We start from the raw sequence: 13,883 nt of genomic DNA, 5'->3' as shown, positions 1-13,883 counted from the left end.
TTTGAATTCTCTGTCATTAGTTTCTTCACCTGTAAAATAGGACTACTATAGTATCTGCCATATATAACATGAAAGAATACATATAAAACAATAATTAAAATTAAAATGAGATAATGCATATTAGCCAGGGACATGTTAAGAGCTTGATAAATGTTACTAGAACTCACGTGTCCCAATTTCTACATTAGTATTCTTTCTGCCACAGCAGTGAAATGGGGTTTTGCTCATTTTTGTTTCTTTGACACAGAATGAAATCCCTTTTTTAGATCTTTATGCTCATATACTGTCCATTTCCCCTCATACATCTCTTCTTTCAGGGCCAAGGAGATTAAGATCAAGTTTGGAATTCTCCTCCAGAAGCCGGAGTGTGCTGTTGACCTTGTCATTCCATACACGGAGAAGGCGGAGAAACCAGCCAAGACCCAGAAGTGAGTCATGATTATGGATTCCACTCTTTTCCTCCACAGCATGGCTATTCTTCAACTGTATAGCCCCATCCCTCCTCTGTAGAACTCCCCACTTCTGTGACTCATTGAAGATCATAAGAGTACTCAGAGACTTGGTTTGTGAATAGGACTTTTTTTCACTCTCTTGTGTATGGAGCATAATATTGCTTTCTGGCAGGATGCTTAAAAAATGAAGATAAGGTCACATCTTGGGACATCATTGGAGAAACAGGCCATATCTTATAAGATGGCACCAGCCACCTCATCACACAGAAGTGTGGTTAAAAATACCTGCTCACTTGCTGTCCTTGGGTCAGGAGAGCATTCCTGATCCAATTAATTATGATCCCTGGATGCTCACCTGCTCAGGAAATATCCTGAGGGCTACTTCCTCAGCAGGGAGATACAAGTAGTGACATTTCCCTCAAGAAGAGGCTAAGTTCAAGGCAGACTATTAAGCCTAAAGATTTCTTTTCCAAGATATTGTCCCTTCAATGTCTAAAAGAGGAGCAGAGGACTGTTCCCTGGTAGAGGAATGAGTACTTGACCAGATACTCCTATTTAATGCACATCAAGCAATTTTTCCCCAGTCCATAAATTAATAGTCCTGACAGGTCTTCTGCAGTCCCTAACCACCCACCAACATATTCTATCAATTTAGGCATGGAGGGAAGCTATAATTCTGAATATTCATGATGTTATGGCAGTGAACATAGCCCACAATTTCATTGGCATTACTCTAACTTAATAACACTACTCACAGCATTCACGGTGTTTACCATTGTTCTGTTAGCTACACAGCCCAACATTGACTAGACAGATACACTCCATCTTCCCTTTAAAACAGACACCACTAAAATCAAGAAAGGAAAGTGAGAAGAAGAAAAGCCAAATGTATTCAAACCCCTTCTCTCTACTACCTAAAAGCTTTGAAGAGATCACAGAAGTGTGGTAAAAATATAGGAATCCCTTTTAACCTCCATTTCTTTTAAAATTTAATATTTGTATAAACTGGCCAATCTTTTCTCCAAATGACCTTCAAATTAATATAGCTGGATTCGTTGGGGGATAGAGAGACAGGTTATTCCTTTTAATTTTTTTTCATCAATCTAAGTGGATGTTTCCACTCTCCTTTTATTACTTCAAAGTGATCCCAAACTGGAAATGAGGCATAATTGAGTTTTCTGCATTTAGAAAAGGGAAGTTAATTCAATGTGGAGTGGCAGGAACCAGGCACTGGGAGAGAATAAGAATCACATTTCATAATAGCAAAAGATCAAAAAGTCTATTTGGAAATAAACATTGTGGTGGTTATTGATCTGTTGGAATTAACTTAAAAAAATAAATACAGTGCTACATTTCCTGCTTTGATTCTCTGCTTTAATATCCCACACAGACACTTGAACTATTTGGCTTAACAAGGATTTGGAGAGAAGCAGTTTTAGAAGATAACTTGGGGCTGTCATTTATTGGATTATTTTCTTCTCTTGTCTTCCAGCCCCCTTTTTCTTCCAGAAGTTTGAATTGTTTTGGAAAAATCTTTCTTATCCCTAGAGAATATTTGTGCATCTCTACTGCATTTTTAACAGTGACCGTTACAAAGCTTTCCTATCCTCTTCCAAACTCCTAAACCCCATTTCACTCATATTTGGCAAATTTCCATGCTTTTTAACAAGCAGGAGAAGACTGTGTTCTGCAGGAGCTCAGTTGATCTCACTTCTCCTCACTTTAAAGTTTCTCTGTATTTTTTTACCCACATTCTTCTCAAGGAGAAGAAAATAGATCTCAGAGGAGAAAATAGACCTTCTCCGGATGGAAGGTATTTTTAACTCCTCTCATCTTTTTCAAAAAAAGCAATCCCTTTTAAAAAAAGCATTTTCTCTTTTTTAAATATAGTTTTATTCTTCTCATTGGAAAAAAAAATTGAACCATTAAAAACAATAGAAAAAAATTGCCTATATCCCTACCACCCAAGGCCAGCTTCTGTTACCATTTTAGTATTCTTAACTGCTCTTTTTCCCTCTGGACCCTCTTTCACTAGAACAAACAAGTACCACATTCCACTCTGAAAAACACCCTCCCAGTCCCTCACCCCTTCTACTCATATCTCTTCCTCTTGCTTATGCTGGAAAACTCTAGAAATGGAAAGTCACTGCTTTCAATTTCTTCTTTAACTCCTTTTGTTAGGTCTAAACCTTACTACCTAACTGAAACCATCATCACCAAGGGCTAACTCCTGACTCATAGACAGCATTTGACTCTGCTCACCAGTTGGCCACCTTAAAACTCTCCACCTTAACTTCTAATTTTGAATTCTCCCCCTGCCTTCTCTCTCTCTAAGGGCTCCCACTTTTGCCCACCCTCTATATGTGAGCATTCCCTAAAGGTCTCCTATAGGTCCTCATAATGAAAAATAAACATGTTACAAGACCATGTAAATTAATTTACAGTAACTATTATCATGGCTCATAATATAATCAATTGCAAAATACTCAAGAGCTGGTGTAGATGTTTTCATAGTTTAGTTTATATTCTAGATGTTCATTTACTCTCTGTTGATGTCACTAATTTTAACTACCTTTTGTTGTTGCTGTTGTTTTACCACTTTATAACTCTAGAATGACCTCCACACATAAACAGTCCCTAGCCTGTGCAAGGGGGAGAACCATTACAAACTGTTGCCCTACATACACTCTGGCCTGGTAAACTGCAGAGTGAGCCTTACTGTATGGATTAAAGATGGATGCACAATGTTTGGCCCATGGATAGACATCAAAAAGTGGCAGGTGTATTTATCTGCACTCCCATCCATAGTGCCCAAGTCACTGTTGGCCCTGGGGGGAGGGCTCAATAAATGTCCATGAACTTGAGATTGGACATGAGCAGACACATTGCAGGAAGGAAGGGAGAACTGAACAGGCACTTAAGTGCCAATAAATAACTTGGATTTCACTTTCCTTGTCAAGGGCAAGAGCACGTGAAAACATTATCAGGAGTGTTTAAATATGTGCCAGGGATTGTGTAGATATTTTTTAAAAGGAAGAAAACAAAAAAGAAAACCACCTGTGCTTAGAGAGGTTAAAATAGTCTCCCAAGTTTAGAGCTAGTAAATGCCAGAGTTCCTTAGCTGTAGTCATGGTTCATGGGGCTAAAAATTCTGTACTCTTAAGTGTCGGGTTATTTTGGCTTTCATCAACCAGACTAACTCTGAGCAAACTGAACCGTTATTAATTTACACATTAACCTGATATGCATATTGCTGGGTAGATTAATGCTTCAGGGAACGCACTGTCGGACAGGGTAGAATGGGAAAAGTTTTCCATGGCTGACAAGCTATACCTCCAGGCAGTGAGTGCCTTGTAGGAGATTCAAGAAGTAAATGTGGTAAGAGTACAGTAAAGAGGGAGAGAACACTTCCAGCTGAGATCATCACTTCCTGGACAAAATGGCATTTACACTGGCCATTATAAAACAGTTAATCATCTCTATAAATGTTTACTTTGCCTTTTATTGGAACTGGGTTCCTCTTTCCCTCCACATCCACACACAGAAGCTCCATGCCCACTCCCTGTGGTCAGCTACGACCTTGCAAACCAGGATACTTATTGGTCATTTAGATCTGCATCTATCTCATTTCAAAGAATTCAGACTTAATGGCAGATTCTGAGAATCAGGACAGGATGAATCTGTGGCACCTCTTAGGCTGAGAATCAGAATACTGGGCTTTGAGGTGTGGAGGATGTGTTCTGCTTGACTGTGTCCTTGAAACAATTTGGACTAATATTACCCCCAAGCGGGTTCTGCACATATCCTTTTCAGGAATTTAATCTTGGCTATGAGGCACTGCTGATTGTGACCATTAGTCTGGTTCTAACAAGACCATTTGGGACAGCTTGGATCTGGTAACATGCTTAAGTTCGGTGCACCTGCTCTTGCCATTTCTTCTTCCTGTGCCCCTCCATATTAGCCAGAGGAAATGGAGGGCAGGAAGGTGATTTCATTTTACGAGGGGTATTTACAAAATCAGAAGGCGATTCAGCCTTCTCTTTGCTCTGTTTCTTTTGTTCAATTATTTAATGTCTTGTTTCTGTCAACAATAAAGACTTGGCGGGTGTCATATGTACAACATTGAACCCACTGTAGTGAATAAATTAAGATTTGTAAGACTGTGCTAAAAATGTTGGTACAAAATAATATATACATAGGAAAACTTCTCAGCATGAAGTAATATAGAAGAGCCAAAAGTAGTTATTGACCTCTAGAAAATAGCTCCTTTTCTTGTTAGAAATAAAATGAGGCAGAAAGATATATGGGCATGCTTGTAATTCCTTCCTCATGTCATTTCTCCTCCCCGTGTTCCTTTACACTAACCAGAAGAAAATGGGAGGAGAGAAGATAGTTCACTCATTAAAAATAAAATTCCAAGGAATTAGTGTTGAGTTTTTGATCTATGATACCTATGTTTCTAGCCAGGAAAATGAAACCACTTCAGATTATTCCACCAGGTTTGTTGCTCTCAGTATTGGAATGTTTTAACCTTCAAATAGTAAAAGCGTAAAACTTTATGGAAAGTCGTATAATTAAGACTCAAAATCTGCACATCCTCCACAGTAAGGAATAGAGAATGGAAGGAATTAGTCACAGCATTTCAGCCAAAAAATCTACTGCCATTCTGCACTCCTTACATAGGTAAAGTCAGGCTGACTCTGAGCCTCGAGAGCAAAATGAAAAGGAGAATCAGCAACTGTCTTATCAATCTCACTGATAACCTAAAGAATTAAAGCCCTAAGATATTATTTTTTTAAAGCCAGAAGCAGGAATTTTCCTGGGTTGTCTGAACAATTGATCAACAAGTTAAGAGCTAAGGAAATTCCAATTTAGGAAAAACACCTTCATTGGCCTTAATGTTCTAATAAATATCTTGTTATTCTGTTTTGATTTGACAATGAAGAGCTCACATTGTAACACAAGAGTGAGAGCGGGGGCTGAGTGGGGAGCCCTAGGAGAGCACTGTCAGCCATTTTCCCTAGACAATACCAGCCCGCCTTGACACAATTCTGCTGTGAAAGAAAAATTGGTAGTTAAAATGAAAGAGCTGCAGGGTTTCTGCATATATAAACATTAAAATAAAAACAGCCTAAGGGGGAATTACGTGTTGACTATTACCTTCAGCATCCTGAGCATTTGTGTACAACATTCCTTTTCACGGTGTCTAACCACTTCTCTTCTCAGAAAGAGGAAATCTTAAAAAAAATTTTTTTTTTCCTGTTCTAATTAGGCAGGAAAATGCACCCAGAGTTTTTAAAATGTAGACTTCCTGTGATCACATTCTCAACACGAGGCAGCTTCACACCTTGCGTCTTCCATCAACCCCAATAAGGTGGCGAAGGGCTGTGGATGTGGAATCTGACACCCTTTGCGGATTAAGTTGGTGTTTAAAGTGCAGCACTAGTGAAGCAGGGAACATGATTTCAAGCCCTATAATGGGACAACTGGATTTTATTCAGTAACTTTTGGAAAAAAAGACCCCAATTGGAGGCACTGCTATGGGATACACAAGAATATCAAGACATGGCTTCATGACAAATAGACTCTGCTTCTGCAAAGGGAGAGGCTTAACCCAATTGTTCAACAAGAGATGAAAATATGCAAGATACATGGAGGCAAGCAAACCCAGCTCATCATACCCACCTGTTCAGAATAAAATATTTCTGACTCCCTTGTTCTGAGAATGGGTCATCAATTGTAACATTTCAGAGAAAAGCAAATCCAAGTCATTGTTGGTGTATGTGATTAACTCCCTTCTTATGGCTGTCTCCTTTTTCTTTCTTAATACTTGATTTAGACCCTCGTTGGACAAGGCCCTGCAGTGGCGCGATTCCCTGGACAAGCTCTTGCAGAACAACTGTAAGTCTGAATTATCTTTATAAAGGTCAGGGTAAGGTCAGAGGCAAAAAAAAAAAAAGCTTTAGGCTGCCCATGTCCTTCTTCGCCAATTTTGACGTTTCTTCAATTTTGGAAGAATGCCAGGGGAGTGTAGTTATCTAGCTCATGGTGGGAGAATGTGAAAATAAGGTGTCCTGAGGACTCCTGAGTGCAGGTTGTATTCCCCTATGTCCTGCTTACTTGTGTGAGTGGAGCTAGTGGCTTGATCTGTGTCATTCTTAAAATTTTCATCAGTAAAATAGAGATACTGCCTCTTTCAGCTTGGTCTCATAAAGGCTTGCTGTGGATTCAGTGTAGCAGGGTACATATCACTGGACTATGAGGAATGGATTAAGTGTATGTCCCAGTTCAAGTTGCTATGAATTGCTTTTGTAACCTGCCATGGGTTGTTAACCTCCCCTAACCACAGATTCCTCTTCTGGCAGTAGGCCTTTTTTTTTTTTTTAATTTTCCCTGGGTATTATGTTTCCATTCTTTTTTTTTTTTTTTTTTAACATCTTTATTGGAGTATAACTGTTTTACAATAGTGTGTTAGTTTTTCCTTTACAACAAAGTGAATCAGTTATACATATACATATGTTCCCATACCTCTTCCCTCTTGCATCACCCTCTCTCCCACCCTCCCTATCCCACCCCTCTAGGTGGTCACAAAGCACAGAGGTGATCTCCCTGTGCTATGCGGCAGCTTCCCACTAGCTCTCTAATTTACATTTGATAGTGTATATATGTCCCTGCCACTGTCTCACTTCGTCACAGCTTACCCTTCCCCCTCCCCATATCCTCAAGTCCATGCTCTAGTAAGTCTGTGTTTTATTCCCGTCCTACCACTAATCTCTTCATGACATTTTTTTTCCCTTAGAGTCCATATATATGTGTTAGCATACGGTATTTATTTTTCTCCTTCTGACTTACTTCACTCTGTATGACAGACTCCAGGTCAATCCACCTCATTATAAATAACTCAGTTTCATTTCTTTTTATGGCTGAGTAATATTCCATTGTATATATGTGTCACATCTTCCTTAAACATTCATCCGTTGATGGACACTTAGGTTGCTTCCATGTCCTGGCTATTGTAAATAGAGCTGAAATGAACATTTTGGTACATGAGTCTTTTTGAATTATGGTTTTCTCAGGGTATATGCCCAGTAGTGGGATTGCTGGGTCGTATGGTAGTTCTATTTGTAGTTTTTTAAGGAACCTCCATACTGTTCTCCATAGTGGCTGTATCAATTTACATTCCCACCAACAGTGCAAGAGGGTTCCCTTTTCTCCACACCCTCTCCAGCATTGATTGTTTCTAGAGTTTTTGATGATGGCCAATCTGACTGGTGTGAGATGATACCTCATTGTAGTTTTGATTTGCATTTCTCTAATGATTAATGATGTTGAGCATTCTTTCATGTGTTTGTTAGCAATCTGTATATCTTCTTTGGAGAAATGTCTATTTAGTTCTTCTACCCATTTTTGGATTGGGTTGTTTGTTTTTTTGTTATTGAGCTGCATGAGTTGCTTATAAATTTTGGAGATTAATCCTTTGTCAGTTGCTTCATTTGCAAATATTTTCTCCCATTCTGAGGGTTGTCTTTTGGTCTTGTTTATGGTATCCTTTGCTGTGCAAAAGCTTTTAAGTTTCATTAGGTCCCATTTGTTTATTTTTGTTTTTATTTCCATTCCTCTAGGAGATGGGTCAAAAAGGATCTTGCTGTGATTGATGTCGTAGAGTGTTCTGCCTATGTTTTCCTCTAAGAGTTTGATAGTGTCTGGCCTTACATTTATGTCTTTAACGCATTTTGAGTTTATTTTTGTGTGTGGTGTTAGGGATTGTTCTAATTTCATACTTTTACATGTAGCTGTCCAGTTTTCCCAGCACCACTTATTGAAGAGGCTGTCTTTTCTCCACTGTATATCCTTCCCTCCTTTATCAAAGATAAGGTGACCATATGTGTGTGGGTTTATCTCTGGGCTTTCTATCCTGTTCCATTGATCTATAGTTCTGTTTTTGTGCCAGTACCATACTGTCTTGATTACTGTAGCCTTGTAGTAGAGTCTGAAGTCAGGAAGCCTAATTCCTCCAGCTCCATTTTTTGTTCTCAAGATTGCTTTGGCTATTTGGGGTCTCTTGTGTTTCCATACAAATTGTGAAATTTTTTGTTCTAGTTCTGTAAAAAATGCCAGTGGTAATTTGATAGGGATAGCATTGAATCTGTAGATTGCTTTGGGTAGTATAGTCATTTTCACAATGTTGATTCTTCCAATCCAAGATCATGGTATATTTCTCCACCTATTTGTATCATCTTTAATTTCTTTCATCAGTGTCTTATAGTTTTCTGCATACAAGTCTTTTGTCTCCTTAAGTAGGTGTTTTCCTAGATATTTTATTCTTTTTTCTTAATTTCACTCTCAGATTTTTCATCATTAGTGTATAAGAATGCCAGAGATTTGTGTGCATTAATTTTGTATCCTGCAACTTTACCAAATTCATTGATTAGCTCTAGTAGTTTTCTGGTAGCATCCTTAGAATTCTCTATGTATAGTATCATGTCATCTGCAAACAGTGACAGCTTTACTTCTTCTTTTCCTATTTGGATTCCTTTTATTTCTTTTTCTTCTCTGATTGCTGTGGCTAGAGCTTCCAAAACTATGCTGAATAAGAGTGGTGAGAGTGGGCAACCTTGTCTTGTTCCTGATCTTAGTGGAAATGGTTTCAGTTTTTCACCATTGAGAATGATGCTGGCTGTGGGTTTGTCATATATGGCCTTTATTATGTTGAGGAAAGTTCCCTGTATGCCTACTTTCTGCAGGGTTTTTATCATAAATGAGTGTTGAATTTTTTCAAAAGCTTTCTCTGCATCTATTGAGATGATCATATGGTTTTTCTCCTTCAGTTTGTTGATATGGTGTATCACGTTGATTGATTTCCGTATATTGAAGAATTCTTGCATTCCTGGAATAAACCCCACTTGATCATGGTGTATGATCCTTTTAATGTGCTGTTGGATTCTGTTTGCTAATATTTTGTTGAGGATTTTTGCATCTATGTTCATCAGTGATATTGGCCTGTAGTTTTCTTTCTTTGTGACGTCTTTGTCTGGTTTTGGTATCAGGGTGATGTTGGCCTCATAGAATGAATTTGGGAGTGTTCCTCCCTCTGCTATCTTTTGGAAGAGTTTGAGAAGGATAGGTGTTAGCTCTTCTCTAAATTTTTGATAGAATTCGCCTGTGAAGCCATCTGGTCCTGGGCTTTTGTTTGTTGGAAGATTTTTAATCACAGTTTCAAATTCAGTGCTTGTGATTGGTCTGTTCATATTTTCTATTTCTTCCTGGATCAGTCTCGGCAGGTTGTGCATTTCTAAGAATTTGTCCATTTCTTCCAGGTTGTCCATTTTATTGGCATAGAGTTGCTTGTAGTAATCTCTAATAATCTTTTGTATTTCTGCAGTGTCAGTTGTTACATATCCTTTTTCATTTCTAATTCTATTGATTTGAGTCTTCTTCCTTTTATTCTTGATGAGTCTGGCTAATGGTTTATCAATTTTATTTATCTTCTCAAAGAAACAGCTTTTCATTTTATTGATCTTTGCTATTGTTTCCTTCATTTCTTTTTCATTTATTTCTGATCTGATCTTTATGATTTCTTTCCTTCTGCTAAATTTGGGGTTTTTTTGTTCTTCTTTCTCTAATTGCTTTAAGTGCAAAGTTAGGTTGTTTACTCGAGATGTTTCCTGTTTCTTAAGGTATGATTGTATTGCTATAAACTTGCCTCTTAGAACTGCTTTTGCTGTATCCCATAGGTTTTGGGTTGTCGTGTCTCCATTGTCATTTTTTTCTAAGTGTTTTTTGATTTCCTCTTTGATTTCTTCAGTGATCACTTCGTTATTAAGTAGTGTATTGTTTAGCCTCCATGTGTTTGTATTTTTTACAGATCTTTTCCTGTAATTGATATCTAGTCTCATAGCATTGTGGTCGGAAAAGATACTTGATACGATTTCAATTTTCTTAAATTTGCCAAGGCTAGATTTGTGACCCAATATATGATCGATCCTGGAGAATGTTCCATGAGCAATTGAGAAAAATGTGTATTCTATTGTTTTGGGATGGAATGTCCTATAAATATCAAGTAAGTCCATCTTTTGTAATGTATCATTTAAAGCTTGTGTTTCCTTATTTATTTTCATTCTGGATGATCTGTCCATTGGTGAAAGTGGGGTGTTAAAGTCCCCGACTATGATTGTGTTACTGTCGATTTCCCCGTTTATGGCTGTTAGTATTTGCATTATGTGTTGAGCTGCTCCTATGTTGGTTGCATAAATATTTACAATTGTTATATCTTCTTCATGGATCGATCCCTTGATCATTATGTAGTGTCCTTCTTTGTCTCTTGTAATAGTCTTTATTTTAAAGTCTATTTTGTCTGATATGAGAATTGCTACTCCAGCTTTCTTCTGATTTCGATTTGCATGGGTTATCTTTTTCCATCCCCTTACTTTCAGTCTGTATGTGTCCCTAGGTTTGAAGTGGGTCTCTTGTAGACAGCATATATATGGTTCTTGTTTTTGTATCCATTCAGCCAGTCTGTGTCTTTTGGTGGGAGCATTTAATCCATTTACATTTAAGGTAATTATCGATATGTATGTTCCTATTACCATTTACTTAATTGTTTCGGGTTGTTCTTGTAGGTCTTTCCCTTCGCTTGTGTTTCTTGCCTAGAGAAGTTCCTTTAGGATTTGTTGTAGAGCTGGTTTGGTGGTGCTGAACTCTCTCAGCTTTTGCTTGTCTGTAAAGGTTTTAAGTTCTCCATCAAATCTGAATGAGATCCTTGTTGGGTAGAGTAATCTTGGTTGTAGGTTTTTTTCCTTCATTACTTTAAATATGTCCTGCCACTCCCTTTTGGCTTTTAGAGTTTCTGTTGAAAGATCAGATGTTAACCTTATGGGGATTCCCTTGTGTGTTATTTGTTGTTTTTCCCTTGCTGCTTTTAATATGTTTTCTTTGTATTTAATTTTTGACAGTTTGATTATTATGTGTCTTGGTGTGTTTATCCTTGGGTTTATCCTGTATGGGACTCTCTGTGCTTCCTGGACTTGATTGATGATTTCCTTTCCTATATTAGCGAAGTTTTCAACTATAATCTCTTCAAATATTTTCTCAGTCCCTTTCTTTTTCTCTTCTTCTTCTGGGACCCCTATAATTCGAATGTTGGTGCGTTTAATGTTGTCCCAGAGGTCTCTGAGACTGTCCTCAGTTCTTTTCATTCTTTTTTCTTTCTTCTGCTCTGCAGTAGTTATTTCCACTATTTTATCTTCCAGGTCACTTATCTGTCCTTCTGCCTCAGTTATTCTGCTATTGATCCCATCTAGAGTATTTTTCATTTCATTTATTGTGTTGCTCATCGTTGCTTGCTTCCTTTTTATTTCTTCTAGGTCCTTGTTAACTGTTTCTTGCAATTTGTCTATTCTATTTCCAAGATTTTGAATCATCTTTACTATCATTATTCTGAATTCTTTTTCAGGGAGACTGCCTATTTCCTCTTCGTTTGTTAGGTCTGGAGTGTTTTTATCTTGCTCCTTCATCTGTTGTGTGTTTTTCTGTCTTCTCATTTTGCTTATCTTACTGTGTTTGGGATCTCCTTTTTGCACGCTGCAGGTTCGTAGTTCCCGTGGTTTTTGGTGGCTGTTCCCAGTGGCTAAGGTTGGTTCAGTGGGTTGAGTAGGTTCCCTGGTTGGGGAGACTAGTGCCTCTGTTCTGGTGGATGAGGCTGGATCTTGTCTTTCTGGTGGGCAGGTCTATGTCTGGTGGTGTGTTTGGGGATGTTGGTAGCCTTATTATGATTTTAGGCAGCCTCTCTGCTAATGGATGGGGCTGTAGACCTGTCTTGCTCTTTGTTGGGTATAGGGTGTCCAGCACTGTTCGTTGCTGGTCCTTGAGTGAAGCTGGGTCTTGGTGTTGAGATGGAGATCTCTGGGAGATTTTCGCCATCTGATATTACGTGGAGCTGGGAGGTCTCTTGTGGACTAGTGTCTTGAGGTTGGTTCTCCCACCTCAGAGACACAGCCCTGGTGCCTGGCTGGGGCGCCAAGAGCCTTTAATCCACACGGCTCAAAATAAAAGAGAGAAAAAAATAGAAAGGAAAGAAAAGGAAGGAAGGAAGGAAGGAGGGAGGGAGGGAAGGAAGGAAGAAAGGAAGGAAGAAATGAAGGAAGGAAGAAAGCAAGAAAGGAAGGAAGGAAGGTGGAGAGGAAGAAAGGGAGGAAGGGAGGAAAGAATGGGGGAAGGAAGGAAGAAAGGAGGGAAGGAGGGAAGAAAGGAAGAAAGAAAGGGAGAAGACAAAGTAGGATAAAGTATAGTTATTAAAATAAAAAATAATTGTTAAGAAGAAAAATTTCTATTAAAAATAAACAGAAAAACGGGTCTGTCTAACCCTAGGACAAGTGGTGAAAGCAAAGCTATACAGACAAAATCTCACACAGCAGCACACACATACACACTCACATAAAGAAAAAAGGGGGAAAATAATAGTATATCTTGCTCCCAAAGTCCACCTCCTCAACTTGGGATGATTCATTGTCTATTCAGGTTTTCCACAGATGCAGGGCACTTGATTGTGGAGCTTTAATCCGCCGCTTCTGAGGCTGCTGGGAGAGACCTCCCCCTCTCCTCTCTGTTCGCACAGCTCCTGGGGTTCAGCTTTGGACTTGGTCCCGCCTCTGCGTGTAGGTCGTCCGAGGGCGTCTGCCCTTCGCTCAGACAGGACGATGTTAAAGGAGCAGTTGATTTGGGGGCTCCGGCTCACTCAGGCTGGGGGGAGGGAGTGGCACGGGGGCGGGGCGAGTCTGTGGTGGCAGAGGCCGACGTGACGCTGCACAGGCCCAAGGCGCGCCGCGCGCTCTCCCGGGGAAGCTGTCCCTGAATCCTGGGACCCCGGCAGTGGCGGGCTGCACGGGCTCCCGGGAGGGCCGGTGTGGAGAGTGACCTGTGCTCACACACAGGCCTCTTGGTGGTGGCAGCAGCAACCTTAGCGTCCCACACCCGTCTCTACTGTCTGTGCCGACAGCCACGGCTCGAGCCTGTTTCTGGAGCTCCTCTACGCGGTGCTCTTAATCCCTTCACCTCACGCCCGAAGAAGCAAAGAGGCAAGAAATAGTCTCTTGTCTCTTCGGCAGCTCCGCGCCCGTTTCTGGGGCTCCTTTAAGCGGCCCGCTTAATCCCCTCTCCTTGCGCCCAGGAAGCAAAGAGGGAAGAAAAGGTCTCTTGCCTCTTCGGCAGCTCCAGACTTCAACTGGACTCCCTCCCGGCCAGCCGTGGCGCACTATCTTCAGGCTGTTTTCACTCTGCCAACTCCAGACCTTTCCCTGGGATCCGACTGAAGCCCGAGCCTCAGCTCCCGGCCCCGCCCGCCCCGGCGGGTGAGCAGACAAGGCTCTCGGGCTGGTGAGTGCCGGTCAGCACCGATCCTCTGCGGGAATCTCTCCGCTTTGCCCTCCGCACCCT

At 40.1% G+C, this 13,883-nt stretch overlaps 1 protein-coding gene across 1 annotated transcript in view; it reads left to right on the top strand.

Moving 5' to 3' along the window:
• The window catches only part of RGS5 (regulator of G protein signaling 5), a 56,780-nt gene that overhangs the window by 28,040 nt on the left and 14,857 nt on the right, over positions 1 to 13,883 (top strand). Inside the window, exons 2-3 of the mRNA XM_059042421.2 lie at positions 318 to 428; positions 6,292 to 6,353. Of these exons, the coding sequence (XP_058898404.1) occupies positions 318 to 428; positions 6,292 to 6,353 (173 nt within the window). The remainder of the gene's footprint in view (positions 1 to 317; positions 429 to 6,291; positions 6,354 to 13,883) is intronic.

Source organism: Kogia breviceps, chromosome 1 (genome assembly GCF_026419965.1).
Source record: "Kogia breviceps isolate mKogBre1 chromosome 1, mKogBre1 haplotype 1, whole genome shotgun sequence".
Classification (NCBI taxonomy): domain Eukaryota; kingdom Metazoa; phylum Chordata; class Mammalia; order Artiodactyla; family Physeteridae; genus Kogia; species Kogia breviceps.
This window is presented reverse-complemented; position numbering and strand designations above follow the sequence as displayed.